The sequence below is a fragment of the Lipotes vexillifer genome, unplaced genomic scaffold (assembly GCF_000442215.2).
Source record: "Lipotes vexillifer unplaced genomic scaffold, Lipotes_vexillifer_v1.1 scaffold557, whole genome shotgun sequence".
In the NCBI taxonomy this organism is placed as follows: domain Eukaryota; kingdom Metazoa; phylum Chordata; class Mammalia; order Artiodactyla; family Lipotidae; genus Lipotes; species Lipotes vexillifer.
Window position 1 is genome coordinate 927,651 of NW_006789913.1, and position 17,788 is coordinate 945,438.

The window sequence follows — 17,788 nt, forward strand, 5'->3', positions numbered from 1 at the left end:
CCTTCATTACCTAACACTCTGGACTGTAGCAAGTGATCATGTTTATAATGTATGTGGAGATATATTCATTTTCAGGAATAAAAGGCCAGTCTATTCTACTTTCCTCAACACTTCTTTAACCCCAGTTCTGTCATCCCTCCATTCCTAAGCCCTAGGATTTGAGCATATCTCTTGGAAATTAATCTTTCTCTTCCCTCCAGTGTATTCTAGTCTGGAAATTAGATATTCAACCAGGCAATGACTAAGCACTCACCGCCTAAGCCTCTGGGATCTTGTCTTCTAGGATGCAGTCAATCTGAGTGCACTAGACCTGCCTCATTTCCTCTCCTGGAACCTTTCCTATGCCTCTGCAAATGGTCTAATCTACCTTCAAAGTCTCTTGGCTTCAGAACTTTCCTCCTGAGCTCCAGCAGCTTCTTGGGGACATGGAGAGATTAGAGCATTTTTGTCTTCTATTGTTTCATTCGGAATGTTTCTCTGAGTGTCTGCTTTGTACCGTGTGCTGGGCTCCCCTATGGGAGGTAGAAGGGTGAAGGGTCAGGGCCCTGCCTTCCAACTTCTCTAGTTTATATGAGAGTGACAGAAACAACCTAAGATCTGAGGTGTGCCTACCAGAGGAATGCTGATTTTTGGACAAGCATTTCAGAAGTTAACCTCCACCTGAGCTGTATATTTGTCTAGGAAGATTGTGGCTGCTGTCTGGAGGCCCACATTCAGAACATTTCTGGATCTCCTCATTTAGGGTAGTTATTCTTTCAGTAAATTTTTATTGATGCCACTGTATAAGAGGCACTACTTTAGCGACAAAGGGGTGAGCAAAAATGAATAGGATGTGGTCCCTGCCTTCAATGTCTCCTGACTATTAAGGGGAAATTAGAGAGCATTTTGATGAAGGACAGTTTTGGGGAAAGATATGTATCTTAAGAGAGGAGGGTGATAAATCTCACCATTTCATTCTGCTTCAAAACTTTTTTGGCTTCTTGCTGCTCACAGCGGTAGTTTTCAACTTGAGGAATGTACAGATTCCTTTTAAGGGAAATCATTTATCTTGGGCCTGCAAAGCTGGTTTTATTTAATGGTATTTAAATATGTAGAAACATAAAATGAGGTTTAAGTTGCTATATACAATTTGTGTACAAATATAAACAAAAACACACTGATACATTAAATAAAAGCAAATTTCAAATCCAATAAAATGACATGTTTTTGCTGAAACCCAGTTGCTCCCACCCAAGGCTCTTTAAGTTCAGCATAGCTGTATTACTGGGTGCTATATGGTGACTCAGTCCTCCCACCATTTTTCTCTATTCAAGCTCCTATGAAACTTTGATTTATATAATACATCATGATGTCATTTGACTTTTACTTGGCTTGAACATATTCCTTGCATGTTAAGTCCTCTTCTGTTCTTTTATTGTTGATTCTTGATAAAGTATGGAAATAAATTTGTTATATATGTGGCTAAATACCACAGAAATATTAAAATTATTTTACAAGGATTATTTTTATGGTTTCCATTAAAAAAAATCACAGTCTTATAGTATTGAGGAAATGATTAGGTACAGTGATCCATGTATGATAATGACATGATTTACCATGTTGTGAATGATCACTCAGTAATTGTTCCAGTTAGAATTGGCTCCTGCTGTGACAGAAAATCTTTTCAATCTGATATAAGCAAAATGGGAAAATACTTTTTGCACAAAACTGAAAAATGTATGAATAGGGCTGTCTACAGGTGTGATCTCATTTGGGGCTTAAGTGATGTCATCTGGATCCATCACTTGGCTCAGATTTGCCTTTGTATGAAGCTTTCCAGCAGTGTCAGGGAGGATATATATATGTGTGTATGTGTGTGTGTCCATATATATATTTATATATACTTTATATATATTATTTATATAAATTTTAAAATGTTATATACGTATTATATTTATAACATAATGGCTAGGGCAAGGGCCATTGACGCCAGACTGCTTGAGTCCAAAATTGGCTTTACCAATTCCTGGCTGGATAACTTTGGGAAAGTTACATAACCTTTTTGTGCGTTAGTTTCTTCATCTGTAAAATAGGGAAAAAGTGGAACATATCCTTCACATGGTAGTTGCAAAGATTAGTGAGCTAATATATGTGAAGTGCTTAGCACAGTACCTGTTACATAGTAAGTGCTATGTAAATGATGGCTTCTATTAATATCATTTGTTATTATTATATTACAACAATATATAATATAGTATATTATATAATAATTAAGGATTATATTATCCCAGATACCTGAATAGTGGAAGAACAAGTTCATTCCCTGTAGGTCAAACAAAAAGTACTGTATGTATTCCTTTCATACTTGGGATTTTATGGGAGAGAGATCTGTTAAACACATAGACATGTGGTGAATGTTAAGGTCGTGGAGACTGTGACAGTAAGAACAAGCTGTGCTTGCATTCTGGAGTCATGGCTTTGCTTATCTCTTCCCGTAGTATACAACTGGACCGTGGATGAGGTGGTGCAGTGGCTGATCACATATGTGGAGCTGCCTCAGTATGAGGAGACCTTCCGGAAGCTGCAGCTCAGTGGCCATGCCATGCCGAGGTCAGGAAGGGACTGGGTTCTCTCACTGGGGGTGCGGGGAATGGGCTGGGGTCGGCTTGCCCTCACGTTGCTCTCACCTGTTAACTGAAGTTTCACCCCTTTCAGGGCAGGATCTGTAGACTTCTTGCATTTACTGTGCACTTGCTAGAAAGCATATGGACACTCCACATCTATTCTCTTACTTAATATTTCTATCAATCCTGGGACTAGTACTAATAGCTACCATTAATTGAGTGCTTAGTATATGCCAGGCACTCTACTCAACACTTTATGTACAGTATCCCATTTAATTCTTACATCAATCCTGTAAGGTAGGTATTATTGTATCTAGATGATGAACCTGGCCTAGTAACTTTTCCAAGGTCACATGGCTAGTTAGAGACAAAACTATGATTTGAACCTAGATCTGGGTAGACTTCAAAGCCTGTGTTTTTTCTCTTTTCTTTTGCTGTCCCCCCAGCAGTTGCCTCTTTCATTGCCCAGGGGACTCGGGGCTCTTTTAACCTTCCCGGAACTATCCATCTGCAGTTTATCTGCTCTAAAGAACCGGTGCAGAGGTGGGGGCTGACTACCATTGGCCTCAGTCTCCTCTCTGGAATGACTCTTCCAACAGCTGTTATGCCCTAGCTCTGCCTCCCTTTCAGGCACAATGTACTAGGACTTGGGGTGGGTGTGGGGAGGGGATGGAATACTGCTTGGACTTCTTGTTATGTCAAACTAGCACCATGTGTCATTCAGTCATTAATCCATTCACTTATTCATTCACCCAGTATTTACTGGGTACCTGCTCTGGGCCAAGCACTTGTGCTGGGTGCTGGGGATAAAGATGACAACAACCTGCCCTTGCCCTCAAAGGGCTTACTGTCTGGTAAGTGCTGATTATGTATAATCTGTCATCTTATTATGTAGGTGCATCTGGTTATGAGCTTCAGCAAAGGGGAAAGGGGAAGGGGAAGCTGTTGGAATGCCCACACATCGCAGCCTCCAGCCACAGGGCTACCGGGTGCTGCTGTCCAGGCCTAGCTGAGCTGGCTGGTCCCTCCTCTGCTGCCTGCAGCCTCTTATTCACAGCTTCTCCCTACTCTGGAGAGAGTAATAGTCTTAATGTCTGTACATCCCTTTATAGGGTACTTTCCTACCTATTATTTCAGTTGATTCTCACAATTCTGGGAGGGAGGAATTATCCCAACTTTTGGGCAAGCAAACTGAACTTCAAATATTTTATGATTTTTCAAAGCTGGTAAGTGGCAGAGCTGGGATTTGAACTCAGGTCTGCCTGGTCCTAAGTGCCCTGCTTTTTTCACTGCATCTTCCTCTTGCCCCATGTAGTTTGAAAATAGGCTTCCTGGAAATACTCAGTTTAGTTCTATTTAACAAAACTTTACCAAGCACTTACCATGTGCCATGCTCTCTTCTGGGCCCTGAGGACAAAGAAATGCATTAGACCTCACATTTGCCTTGAGGAACTCCATGTTTAGTGGAAAAGACAGACAATTAAACAGATGATTGACCATGAAACTCCAGGATTTAGGTTTCTTTCCCATGGAAATAGCAGTATTGCCTTGTGGATCCCTGGCCTATTCCATCTTGAAGAACGGCTATGGCTTGGATGAAAACTGTAAAACATAGGGTAAGAAGTTAGTTCTCAGGCAGTGTGCTCACTTGGCCATTCTGTGACTAGGATTAGATCCAAGACCAGACCCAGCCAGCTGGGCATAGGGGTAGAGATAAACAAGCTGTGGTACCTTAGCGACAGCAGGAAGCATGGAGCATTCAGAGAGTAGGGTGTGGGGTAGAGTGTGGGTGCTTCTAGGCCCATCCCTAGGCAGCGTGGTATAATGGGACGGATCTAGCAGATTTGTGTTGTATCCTGCCTTTGCCACTTACTTGCTGCGTGACTTTGGGCAAGTTACTTACCTCTAAGTCTCATTTTTCTTATCTGTAAAATGGAGCTAATAATAGAATTGGGTTCTTAAAGTGTGAGGACTAAATGAGGTATTATATGTAAAGTGTCAGAACAATATGAGACATACACAGCTGCTTATTAAATGTTAGCTCCTTTCTCATTTCTCATTGCTTAGAAGTTCTAATGCAATGCTTGTTGCATTGCATTATAAGAAGACTAATGCAGTGCTTGTTGTCAGCAGATTTATATTTAATGACAATGTGTTAGGATTAGGATAATTCAGAGGTCCCTAGAATCACTGGGTCACGTGGCATAACATTTTCACCTGGTCTGGACAGGTGAATGTGTTTGCAAATGGTGGGAGTATGGGGACAGGCATATAGTGGATAATCCCTGGAAAGAGAAGTACAACAGAAAATGTACAGTTGGGTGTGGGAATGGTTACAGATGGATAATCCTTTGAGAGTAAGATATTCAGGAGATGGTGGACAAGGGGAAAAGGGTGAACAAATTCTTGGTGAATGTTATGTGTCCTGTTCACTGCTTGTTGAGATCCACTGGTACAGACTCTGTGTACTAGAGTGCAGAGGGGAGCAATCGCCAGGAGCTAGAAGTCATGGAATTGTTCCTGGGCGAGGTGGGTAGTCCTACCAGGATCCTTCCTGCTTTGCCGGCAGGGAACTGAGCCCCTACTCTTTGTCCCAACAGGCTCGCTGTAACCAACACCACCATGACAGGGACTGTGCTAAAGATGACAGACCGGAGCCATCGGCAGAAGCTGCAGCTGAAGGCCCTGGACACAGTGCTCTTTGGGCCTCCTCTCTGTGAGTCCTGTGGCAAGAAGGGCTGCTGATGTGCCATGGACCCGAAGGCAGTTGGAGTGGCTGGGTTGAGGTCCTGGGTCTGCCCTAAAGGGATAAAATGAATGTTCTAGAGAGGTACACAATGCTACTGAGATCCAGGGGAGGGATAAAGAAGGCATCCTATAGAAGAGGTGGCGTGTGACCTCTGCCTTTAAAGATGGATAGGGTTTTATTCCATGGAGGTGGCAGGAGAGGGCATTCTAGGTGGAGGAAACAACCTGAGCAAGGATACAAACACTAAAATATGAATGGCATGCTCAGGTATAAAAAAGTAACCCAAAAGGGGCTGAGTGCCATTTAGCTGTTCCTGCTCTCAGCTGCGGATATACAGAGGGTATGAACTGATTGCTGAACATTTTGTGTCCTTGGACCAACAAACAGGATTAAGCAGGCTTTCACTGAATCAATAGAGACACACTCAGACCAAGGAAGTTTGGCCTCTTCAACCCAGGGTTAGTTGAGGGTATTAGGTGCTTCAACTCCTGAAGATCTGTGAGGTGGGAAGGGCCAACCTTGCCAACCTATTTTATTCTAAGTGAACTCAGCACAGAAGTAGTAAGATTTCTTAGAAAATTAGTCTTGACCAAACAGGCTCTTAGGGCCTCCTCCCTGCCCTTTGGGAGCTGTTGCCATCAATTGAGGATGCCAGCAGCAGAATGCTATAGAGCCAAGAACCAGTCCAGAGAAGCAGCTGGCAGGCAGGGTCAGGGGCAGTATAACATTTCCCTGTCCATGCATTTGGCTTGACAAGTGCCCAAGCTGATGTCTCAATAGAGGTGGATGGGTCTGTTCTTTCTGTGGTTTAAAAAAATTTTAATAGACTTTATTTATTTAGTTAGTTATTTATTTGGCCACGCGGCTTGTGGGATCTTAGTTCCCCAACCAGGGATTGAGCCCAGGCCCACAGCAGTGAAAGCCCGAGTCCTAACCACTGGACCACGAGGGAATTCCCTATTTTCATTGTTTTAATTTAAAAAAATTAAAAAAAATTTTTTTTTTTAGCCACACTGCACGGCATCCTAGTTCCCCGACCAGGGATTGAACCCGTGCCCCATGCAGTGGAAGTGCAGAGTCTTAACCACTAGACCGCCAGGGAAGTCCCTAGACTTTATTTTTTAGAGTAGCTTCAGGTTTACATCAGAATTGAGTGGAAGCTACAGAGATTTTCCATATACCTCCTGCCCGCATGCATGCACAGCCTCCCCCATTATCAGCATCCTCACCACAGTGGTACACTGTAACAACTGCTGAGCCTGCACTGACACAGCATTATCACCCAGAGTCTGTAGTTTACATTAAGGCTCGCTCTTGGTGTTGTGCAGTCTGAGGATTTCGACAGATGTATAATGATGTGTATCCATCTGTGTGGTGTCATACACAATGGTTTCACTGCCCTAAAGATCCTCTGTGCTCCACCTATTTACCCCGCTCTCCTCCTAAACCCCTGGCAATCACTGATTTTTTACTTCTCCATAGTCTTGCCTTTTCCAGAAGGTCTATATCTTTTGAAAGCGTGAAACAGAGCAACATGGGAGAAGACCATTTCCATGTCCTTTGTTGCCCTGCTTTTGGTCCTAGGACACATTTTTTCTTGTGATTCATTTATAAGTTTTGAATAAATGACACAGCGAAGGCACTACACTTTATATGAGACCCACCCTGTGTACTGAGCAATGGCCTTTCATTCATCCACTAACATTTATTGAGCACCTACTGTGTACCACTATGCATGACAGGGTCCCTGCTCTCAAGAAGTTCCGTCTGAGTGGAGATTGGCATGTCAACAAATTGAATAAATGGTCAACAAATACAGTGGTATAACTATCGTGTAAGTCATTCCATAGTTCAGGCGGGAGCACAGAGTAGGGAGGAGTTTTCAATTGCAGACCAAGAAGCTTTATGGAGAGGATCACTCTTGAGCTGACTCTTGAAAAATGGGAAATGGCTTTATTAAACTCTCTCCGTTAACAGCCTGTTCCCCTCTCTTTGTATACACCAGCAAGAACACTTCTGCCAGAAGAATCAAACCCAGCAGTGAAAGCTAGGCTATCTTTGCAGAGGCTCTCCTCTGTCACACCTTAGTTAGGGGAGGCCTCCGGCAGCCTGAAAGTCTTCCTTAGTCTTCTGAGACATGTTGAAAGACTGTTACATGTTCTGTATCAAAATAGGATTTACCATATCTGAAAGGGTGCATTAGAAACTGCAGGTTAAAGTCAGCAAGGATTGTATATGGAAAAATCAGCTAGGGCTGGGGAGCATAGGAACCAGAATCCTGAGTGCATACATGGTACTGAGTCCCAGAGGTCAGAGCCAGCAAGAGGAGCCTTGGTGAAGCAGGTTAGACTGATACCAGGACAGGAGTATCTTCTCCTAGACTCATTTCATATAGCCTATAGGTTGCGTATAACCTAATCTAAGGGAGGTCAGAGGTCAGCAGAAAACTATTTCTGAGATTGGCAGAGCAGGGGTACTAGAGCTAAGAAGACATTTCACACCCACTAGGAAAGCTACAATAAAATCGAAAACAGAGAAACAAAAAACAGAAAGTAAATGTTGGCAGGGGTGTGGAGAAATCAGAACCCTTATACATTTCTAGTGATAATATAAAAAGGTTCAGCTACTGTAGATAATAGTGTTCCTCAAAAATTAAACATAGTTATCATATAACTCAACGATTCCATGCCTAGGAATGTACCCAAAGAACTGAAAACAGTACTGAAACAAATATATATACATAGCAGCATTATTCACAATAGCTGAAAAGTGGAAGCAACCCATATATCCATCAATGGATGAATGGATAAATAGTTGTGGTATATAAATACAATGAAATATTACTCAGCCATAAAAAAGAATGAAGTTCTGATACATGCTACAACATGGATGAACCTGGAAAAAATTGGCCTAAAAAAGTGAAAGAAGTGAAAGAACTGAGGGAGTGAAAGAAGCCAGACATAAAAAAGGACACATATTGTATGATTCCATTTATATGAAATATTCAGAATAGATAAATCCATAGAGACCAAAGGCAGATTGGTGGCTCCAGCAGGGGCTGGAGGGAGTGGGAAATGGTAAGCGACTGGTAATGGGTATTGGATTTCTTTTTGAGGTAATGATAAGGTTCTAACATTAATTGTGCTGATGATTACACAGCCTTGTGAATATGCTAAAAGCACTGAATTGTACAATTGTATAATTTAAAAGAGTGAACTTTAGGATATGTGGATTATATCTCCATCATCATCATCATCATCATCACCATCATCATCATCATCATCATCATTATACACAACTTGATTTTTTATAACTCCTGGACTTCCATTTAGAGAACTTCTTATAAAGTTTAGGAAAGCACCTTGGTCTCTTCAGAATTGCCACTCACTGTGTGACCTGGTGTAGGTCACTTTTCTCAGTATGTTTGCTGATTTGGATCATGAAACAGCTGAACTAAAGGATCCTTATAATTCCTTTCAGCTGTACATTCCATGATTTGGGGGAAGAACCCTTTGGTTGATAAGGGTTCTGTGTAAAAGACAGGAGGAGGTCTGTTCTTTCCTCCTGTATCCTGTATCCTGTACTTTTAGGATTTCTGTATTTGGCCCTTGCCTTATCAAGTGACCTTTGGCAATTTAGTTCTCCCGCCTAGATTTAGCTTCCCTCATCTGTAAAATGGGCTTGGTCGTTAAGGCTCTTACTGGCTCTCTCATTCAAGGACTCAGATAGAGTTGGTGTACTCCTGGGAGCTAAGATTTTGGAATCCAGCAGCTGTCCTGATGGCAGAGATTGTTTTTATACTTTCCTGCTTATGCTTCTTAAAGAAAAATTTTGAAAATTGCCAGCTGGAACCTGAGGAAGATACTAGGAAGCTCTTTGCCAGGAGACTTCTGCAAGGGCGGGGCCATGCCTGGTGGGTATCTGCAAAGAATCCCTTGATCTGTGTCCCTCTCAGCTCTGTTTTCCCATTTGCGCATGGACTGAAATCCCTAGGTCAGTGCTCTTCCCTGTGCAGCACTCACATAGGACTTAGAGTGATGGCCTGTGCTGGCTCTGCTGGGTTCTACGTCCAGGGTGAGTGCTCAGGCCTCACCACAGGCTTGGAGTAAACACCCCCAGAGCACCTGGGCCCACTTCAGTTGCCAGTCACGGCTACCTTGCCCAGTCTTAACAAAAATCCCACCTTCGGTCTGAGGTTTGAGAAATTGCAAATCAAAATTTTGTTTACAGCAGCTGGGGGTGTCTGCTGAGTGAGCGGAATCCATCTACCCACAGCAGCCTCAGAACTTGGGAAGGGGGAAGAGGGATCACACTGGCTCAGCCCAGAGTCCTGACAATGGCAGACAGCTCAGTCCTCCCCATGTGGCCACAGAGCAGCACAGGTGCTTTCCCATCTTTTCCACCTGCAGAGTTGGCTCCAGGCTGGCCCACCTGGGGCTCTCCTGGCTGTACCGCTAGTCAGGTGTCAGGTGTGCTCTGACACATAGAGGCCCAAGGACAGTGTTCAGTTTGGGGCCTAAGTTGATGTCTCATTAGGGCAGCAAATGATTCACTGAGGGAGAAATTGAGGCCCAGATGAGGTGAGTTTTTAGACGTCGTTCAGCTTTTCAATAGCAGAGCCATGCCTCAAACCTAGGTCTTTCTTTTTTTTCCTGCGGTACGTGGGCCTCTCACTGTTGTGGCCTCTCCCGTTGCGGAGCACAGGCTCCGGACGCGCAGGCTCAGTGGCCATGGCTCACGGGCCCAGCCGCTCCGCGGCACGTGGGATCTTCCCGGACCAGGGCATGAACCCATGTCCCCTGCATTGGCAGGCGGACTCTCAACCACTGTGCCACCAGGGAAGCCCCTAAACCTAGGTCTTTAACTTACATTTCAGTGCTCTTTTCTACTGTATTATCCTCCCCTCTATTTGTGTTAGAGGAAACAAGATACAAGAGTTTCAGCTTTGAAATCTAGCAAACTGGCTCTATCACTCACTTGCTTTGTGACCTTGGGCACATTCCTAAGGTTCTCTGTGTCCCAGTTTCCCCTAAGTAAAAGGTAGCTACTGTTTTTAGTGTAATGTCTGCTGTGGTTGGTCTCGGGCTAAGGGCTTGTGTGCCCTTTGTGCTCTTAGCACAAAGAGAAGGGTGCAGAGAAGGGTGCAGAGAGAGGCCTGCCCAGTAATTGCGAGGGCTGGGGGAGTTGTGATAGAGGAAAAGACGAGACTGCACCTTGTCTTCCTTCCTCAGTGGCTCAGGTATAGGGAGAAGTCCTCAGTAAGCAGGAGTAGCTGCCTCTCTGGCACAGCTTGCTCTGGTCTCTGTCAGCTCTGTTCTTACCCTCTTTCTCCTTTTTGTTATGTTCCAACTCACCCTTCAAGCCTTCCCTAGGATGCCTTTCCAGCCTCTTCCCGGACATGCTCAACCCTTCCCTCTTACTTTCCTCTGGGGATTCACAGCCCTTTGTACCTGCTTTTTTGTTTGTTTGTTTGTTATTTCAGATTTGCCTTTTTTTTTTTTTTGGAAGTATAGTTGATTTACAATATCGTGTTAGTTTCAGGTGCACAGCAAAGTAATTGTACCTGCTTTCTGTATAACAATCTGTTTTCCTGTCTGTTACTCTTTAAACTGGAAACTCCTTGAGGGTAGACACAGCTTTGTTCATCTGTCATCAGCACTCAGTGTAAGGCCCAGCAAGGAAGAAGTGCCAGGAGATGAATGCTAGAAGTTACACAGAAGGAGGCTGGGGGAGGTGGGAGAGGAGTCTGGCCCAGCTTAGTTGTGGGGAGAACCGCTCCCTATGTAGTGTCTGTGCATAGGTGAGGCAGCTAAGGCAGTTTTTAGCTACAACCAGACGGGAGGAGGGCCCAGAAATAGTTCTTACAAGTTAAACAGATACCTCAGCACAGAAGGCTGTGTAAATGACAAGAGAAACTCCTGGCACATACTTTAGTGTGGGCTGTAGAGCGGTGGAGAGAATAGACTGGGAGAGGGGGTTCCAGAAAGTGATAATTATTGGAGGCTCACATTCTCAGTGCTAACTGGCACCCTGAAAATTCTCACCATCACCCCTGACTGTGTTCACATGTAAGCATCTCATTTGATTATACCCTCCTCCCTTGCCTCGGGCCTGATTGTGTTAACAGTTGACCTAATTTTGCTAAAATCTGTTTGCAGCACTCAGGCTGGGAATTCTGCCACCCTCTGGCTCCCCAGGTCCTAACCAGCTTCCCTGGGTTCGCCTCCATGGTTTCTCTGTGGCTGTGTTCCCTGGTGTGAGGTGGATTCTGAGAGCTGAGCTCCTGTCGGGGCTGTGAGGACAGCTTGCCATATTTTTTTTGATCCCAGGAGCTGGTATTTATTTGCCTTCCACATGCACTTTATATTGTACCTCCCATTTCCTGCTAAAACCTCCCTTTCTTCTTCCCTTTTTCTCTCCTTTCCACCTTTGCTGAGTACCTGCTCTGGCCAGCCTCTATGCTAAGTATGAGGCTACAGAGATCAGTAAGTCTTGTGTTCCTCTAGTCCTGAGGAACTCACGGATTACCAGAAGGTGACTGCCATGGAAGCTGAAAAACACACAGGGAAGACCTTGAGATAATACATGTTTTTAGCTGTCCAAAGAGTGGGTTGGTCAGGGAGTCCTAGTTCAGAGGAGAAGGAATGGGCAGGTCTCTGTGAACTGTGGTATGTGGTAGGCTGGGAAGGTGGCGGGAATTGAAGAATAGGACTGAGATTATGATAGGAAGAAGTACATCACTAATAAGGCATAGACTAGACTCTTAAATTCCTTATTTTCCCCTCTTCTTTTTCTGACACAATAGTTTATAGATTCTGTATTTGTCGGGGCTCTCCAGAGAAACAGAACCAATAGGTTACGTATATAGATATATATATGAGGAGATGTGTTATGAGAATTGATTCATGCTATTATGGAGGCCAAGAAGCTCCACAATCTTCCGTCTGCAAGCTGGGACCCAGGAGAGCCAGTGGTATAATTCAGTCTGAGTCTGAAGGCTGAGAACCAGGGGAGCTGATGTGTGTGAGTCCTTGTCTGAGTCTGAAGATTGAGAGCCAGGGGAGCTGATGTAAGAGGGCAGGGGAAGATGGATGTCTCAGCTCAAGCTGAGAGAGCATATTTGCCCTACCTCTGCCTTTTGGTTCTGTTCAGGCCCTTAGTGGCATGTGGACGATTGGATGATGTCCAGTCGCATTAGTGAAGATGACCTTCTTTACTTAGTCTACCGATTCAAATACTAATCTCTTATGAAGACCACTCCACAGACACACCCAGAAATAATGCTTTACCAGCTATTCGGACATCCCTTAGCCCAGTCAAGGTGACACATAAAGTTAACCATCACAGTTTCCCTTAGGACTGTGGGGTTCAGCCCGGGGCCCCACTGAAGGGAACTGACAATTCTCACATCTACTTCTCAAACTCCTACCTCTTCCTCAAATCCCACATCTACATTCTTTATTACCTATGGGATATGCCCATCTAAATGTCTCCAGACACCTCAAAGCACTTTCATTTACAACTATGCATTTGATCTTTTAGTAATTCTGTGATAATGCATTTTACAGTTGAGGAAGCTGAGACCCAGATGGGGGCATTGAATTTCATGACAAATTGGGGCAGAGGCAAGCATAGAACCCAGACTTCCTCATACTCAGTGCAAGATGCTTCCTTTGATGAAACAAAAATTTCTCTACATGAGGCCTTACGTGTAACCTCAAAGGCCTGGCCATTCAGCCTTTGGGTCTTCACTGTCCTGATGGCAGTGCCACAGTCAGCTCCCAGCATGTTGTTTCGGGGGAAAACTCAGGCCTTGGAATCCTAAGAGTTGAATTCAGGCTAGATCAGGGGATATAGGCATCTCCATGGTGAGAGATGTTTGCATGTAGTAAAACAGAAACAATACCTGCTGCATGAGTATGAGAAAGTGGGGTGTAGCAGAAAGACCGTGCAGTCAGGCAAATCTGGATTTGAATCCAAGCTCTGTCACTTTTTATGGACTCTGGCAAGTCAGTGCCTCTCTGGAGCCTCAGTTTTCTGGTCTACAGAATGGGAAGACTCTACCTTATAGAATAGTTGTGAGAATTTGAAATGAATATAAATGCCTGTTCCATTTTATATTTTCTCTATTTCCCTTCTTTGCTTATGTGGATTAAAGAGAGGGAGATATCACACTTGAGGCTTGTCAGTGAAGATTCAATCCCACTAATATTTATTGAATACCTTCTGTGTGCTGGTCAGTGCTGTGCTGGGCACTGGCCTACAGACAAGGGATGATCAGTAGGAGCCACAGAGTAAACCAGCTAGATTAGACTTATTTTCTTCCCACCAAGTTTAGTAGCCCACGGGATGTGACAGGCAGTATATTTGAGCTTCAGCTATGCATTTGAAAAGGCAGAGGGATATATGGGATGGATGCTTGTGTATTTAAGTGGAGTCAAAACTGGCTGAAGAGACCCAGGGGGTGACTGATAGAGCCTATCCTTGTCCCTGGTCATTCAGTATTTTTATTTATGTGTTGGATGAGAATATGAAGCTGGGAAAAATAGGATCTTGTTTCAAATCGATCTAGAGAAGGTAGAATAAGGGACTGAATAGAATAGATCCGCGCCCAATCTGTATGCTCACCTTAAGAACTTTAAAGTGTTGGAGGTAATAGGGGGAGGGTGCTGGTCGCATGGAGTCTTGTTTGGACAGAGTACCTTTGACTTTGAGTAGGAACGTAAAGGAGATGTTGATGGTGAGAAATCCTGGGAAGCCAAGATGAAAAGTCTTTAATAAACAGGGGAGACAAACAGTACCCCAGCCTTTGGTAGAGGCTGGATAGGAGGCAGGTGTGTTCCAGAAAGGAAAGCAGCTCACTGTGCTGCAGAGATATCCCTTCTTGGGACCTGAAGGATGGGAGAATGGGGACTTGAGAATGGCTGGAAGTATAGACCTGCCAGGAAGCTAGAGGATGGCCGCTAGAGGACCCTCAGTTTTCTCTGTTAGAGTCTGGCATAAACACGTAAAGGACACGGCTACACCCTGGACCTAGTAACTCCCCTCCCTTGGATGGAAATAGAATGTGCTAATCTGTCCTTGATCCCACACCATCCCCAGGTCCTATTGCTCAGCCTTTCAATGAGGAGCTGTGAGTATAACCCTTTTTGTCAAACTGGGCCTCAGCTTCATGCAGTGGGATTTCAGCTACATGTGTCTTTTCCTGCTGTCTAGACCCTGCCTCAACTCGGTGGCTCCACTGGATCCTTTTGGATTCCCCTCAGCCCCTTGTCCTTACTGGGCACGGAAATCCTGTCAGTCCTGCCTCCCCCTCCCCAACACCAGGTGACCCACTGTGCACAGGACGTCATTACCTCTTTTCCCTCATCTGGGGCCCCTCTGAGCCATAGCTGCTCTATCTCAAGTGGAGTACAATGCAGGCAGGGCCTATAGGAGCAGCCTCTTTCCCTCCTGGTGTCTCTTTCAGTCTCCTGTGCTGTGGTCGAGAGCCCAGGTCTGGCACACCAGGACCAATCTCAGGCTCCAGGACTGCCCCTCTTCTGGCTGGCTCAGTTCTTGGGACATGGTTTTTACTCTTATCTTCTGATGTTATTCCTTGTCTAGCTTTTCAGTTTTGCTCTGGAGACTGAGCATTGCTTTGAACCCCAGCTGGCGGCCAGGGCCCTCACACTTCACCAGATTGCTGCCAGGCCTTCCCTGGAGGTATTCTCTCTTCCTGGCACATGTAATGTCTTAATGTGTACCAATCTCTTGATGCTACTCCTGTTCTACCTGGTCTCTGGGCTGAGCCGCAGCCTAGAAATGCTCTCTGTAGATGAGACTTGCAGACCTTTACCTGCTCTGGTCTTTGTACCTTGTACCTAGAATAGCCTCGTAGTCCAGGAGACCCAGCTCCTGCAGTAATCTCAGTCCCACAGCCAGTCCTCAGGCTCTAGTGACATTGCTTTGTACCCTTACCAGCAATCCCCTTCTACCTAGTGTAGCACTGTAGCCTTGCTTACCCTGTAGGGTAGAAGCCACTGCATCTGGGCCCATGGGCTCATCGCAGCCCAGAATGGCTGGGATGTATTAAGAAGGCACTAGTTCTCTTCACTGTGTATTAGGAGAGTATGATCCAGTAAGCTTCCTATATTGCTCTAAGGCCTCTCATCCTTTCCAAACTAGGCCTTGACTTAGTAGAGAAATAGGCACAGAGTGTGGCCAGTGTGTGTCTAAGAAGAGAAACGAATTCCTCCTGAGCGGGAAGGCTTTGTGGAGGAGGGGATGCAGCAGAGTCTGCAGGGCTAAGTGTGTAGTGGGCACCCTGACTCACTGTGCCCTTCTTCTCTGGCAGTGACCCGCCATAATCACCTCAAGGACTTCATGCTTGTGGTGTCTATCGTTATTGGTGTGGGCGGCTGCTGGTTTGCTTATATCCAGAACCGTTACTCCAAGGAGCACATGAAGAAGATGATGAAGGATCTGGAGGGCTTACACCGAGCTGAGCAGAGTCTGCATGACCTTCAGGAAAGGTAAGGCCCTGTCCCTTCCCCACGGCCCTGGTGCTGCCATCTCTTGGGAGCCTCCAGTTTCCACCTGCGCTGTGGGCCATCTGGTTCCTGAGACCCTGCTGACGACGTAGAGGCCCAGGCTGTGTCATCCTTCCAAACCTGCATCAGAGCCTAGGTTCCTGCCATTCCATTCGCACAGGCAAGTATTCCTCCCCAGGGCAGAAGCTTATTTCTATCTTTTCTCCCTCGGAGCTTCCGAGGGAGAAGTGTGGAGCTGTCAGGGGTCTTGAGCTTCCCTGGTTGGATGACTTGTTAGGGGTCATTCTATCCTCCGTGCCACCTCTGGACTGCTTCCCTTCCCATAGAAGTAGACATAATTAACTGTTCTTCACTGTTTCCCAAAGAAACCTCACAAATCTGTCTTCCTGATACCTTTCATGCTTTCTTGTACAGCATCTACATCTCATGAGATTCACTTGTTGTATGACTTTGGGTAAATCCCTTTCCTTTCTAGGACTTATTTCCTCATCAGTAATGTAAAGGCATTGAACTAGGAGAATACCAGGGCCTTCTAGCTCTGATAGTCTGGTATTTCTGTTTAAATAAAACATGGCTTAGAAACTACTGTAGAAGGTCTAGCTGTGCAGAGAAGGTGCCAGTCAGTCAGCCAACCTAAGTATTGGGTGGGCCAAAAGTTCCCTTCGGTCTTTAAAGTAAAAATAAAAGACACATTTTTCATTTTCACCAAGAACTTTATTGAACAGTGTATTCACCGTTTTGTTCCACTACCTTCTTCCATTTTTCACATAGCTTCGTAGTTCCATCTCCCCAAAACTTTTTATCTTTTTGAGCAAAGAACTGTTCCACGTGCCTTTTACAGTCTTCCAGGGAATTGAAATTTTTTCCATTAAGAGAATTTTGTAAAGACCGAAATAAATGGAAATCTGAAGGTGCAATATCTGGTGAATACGGCGGGTGAATCAGAACTTCCCAGCCAAGCTGTAACAGTTTTTGCCTGGTCATCAAAGAAACATGCGGTCTTGCGTCATCCCGATCAAAGATTATGCATTTTCTGTTGACTAATTCTAGACACTTTTCGTCGAGTGCTGCTTTCATTTGGTCTAATTGGGAGCAATACTTGTTGGAATTACTCGTTCGGTTTTCCAGAAAAAGCTCGTAATAGAGGACTCCCGTCCAGTCCTACCACATACACAACATCACCTTCTTTGGATGAAGACCGGCCTTTGGTGTGGTTGGTGGTGGTTCATTTCACTTGCCCCACGATCTCTTCCCTTCCACATTATTGTACAGTATCCACTTTTCATCGCCCGTCACAATTTGTTTTACAGACAGAACATTTTCGTTACACTTAAGTAGAGAATCGCATGTGGAAATACGGTCAAGAAGGTTTTTTTGCTTAACTTATGTGAAACGCAAACATCAAAGCAATTCACATAACCAAGCTGGTGCAAATGATTTTCTGTGTTTGATTTGGATATTTTGAGTATGTTGGCTATCTCCCGCGTGGTATAATGTTTATTATTCTCAATTAATGTCTTGATTTTATTGCTATCAACTTCAACTGGCCTACCTGACCGTGGAGCGTCATCCAGTAAGCACAAAACTTCGCAAACCACTTTTGACATGTTCAATCAGTCACAGCACCTTCTCCATACACTGCACAAGTCTTTTTCTGCGTTTCATTTGTGTTTTTATCTTTCTTGAAATAATAAAACATACTAAGCTGAAAAATGTTGCTTTTTTCTTCCATCTTCAATATTAAAATGGCTACAGAAAAATTAACCAATTTTTTTTTTTTTTTTTTTTTTTTTTTTTTTTGCAGTCCGGGGGCCTCTCCCGTCGCGGAGCACAGGCTCCGGACGCGCAGGCTCAGCGGCCGTGGCTCACGGGCCCAGCCGCTCCACGGCATGTGGGATCTTCCC

General features: G+C 44.7%; 1 protein-coding gene across 3 annotated transcripts in view; it reads left to right on the forward strand.

Moving 5' to 3' along the window:
* Nucleotides 1–17,788, forward strand: part of STIM1 (stromal interaction molecule 1) — a 195,510-nt gene that overhangs the window by 157,545 nt on the left and 20,177 nt on the right. For all 3 annotated transcript variants that reach the window (XM_007463039.1, XM_007463041.1, XM_007463040.1), the window contains exons 4-6: nucleotides 2,478–2,589; nucleotides 5,204–5,319; nucleotides 15,689–15,866. In XM_007463039.1, the coding sequence (XP_007463101.1) occupies nucleotides 2,478–2,589; nucleotides 5,204–5,319; nucleotides 15,689–15,866 (406 nt within the window). The remainder of the gene's footprint in view (nucleotides 1–2,477; nucleotides 2,590–5,203; nucleotides 5,320–15,688; nucleotides 15,867–17,788) is intronic.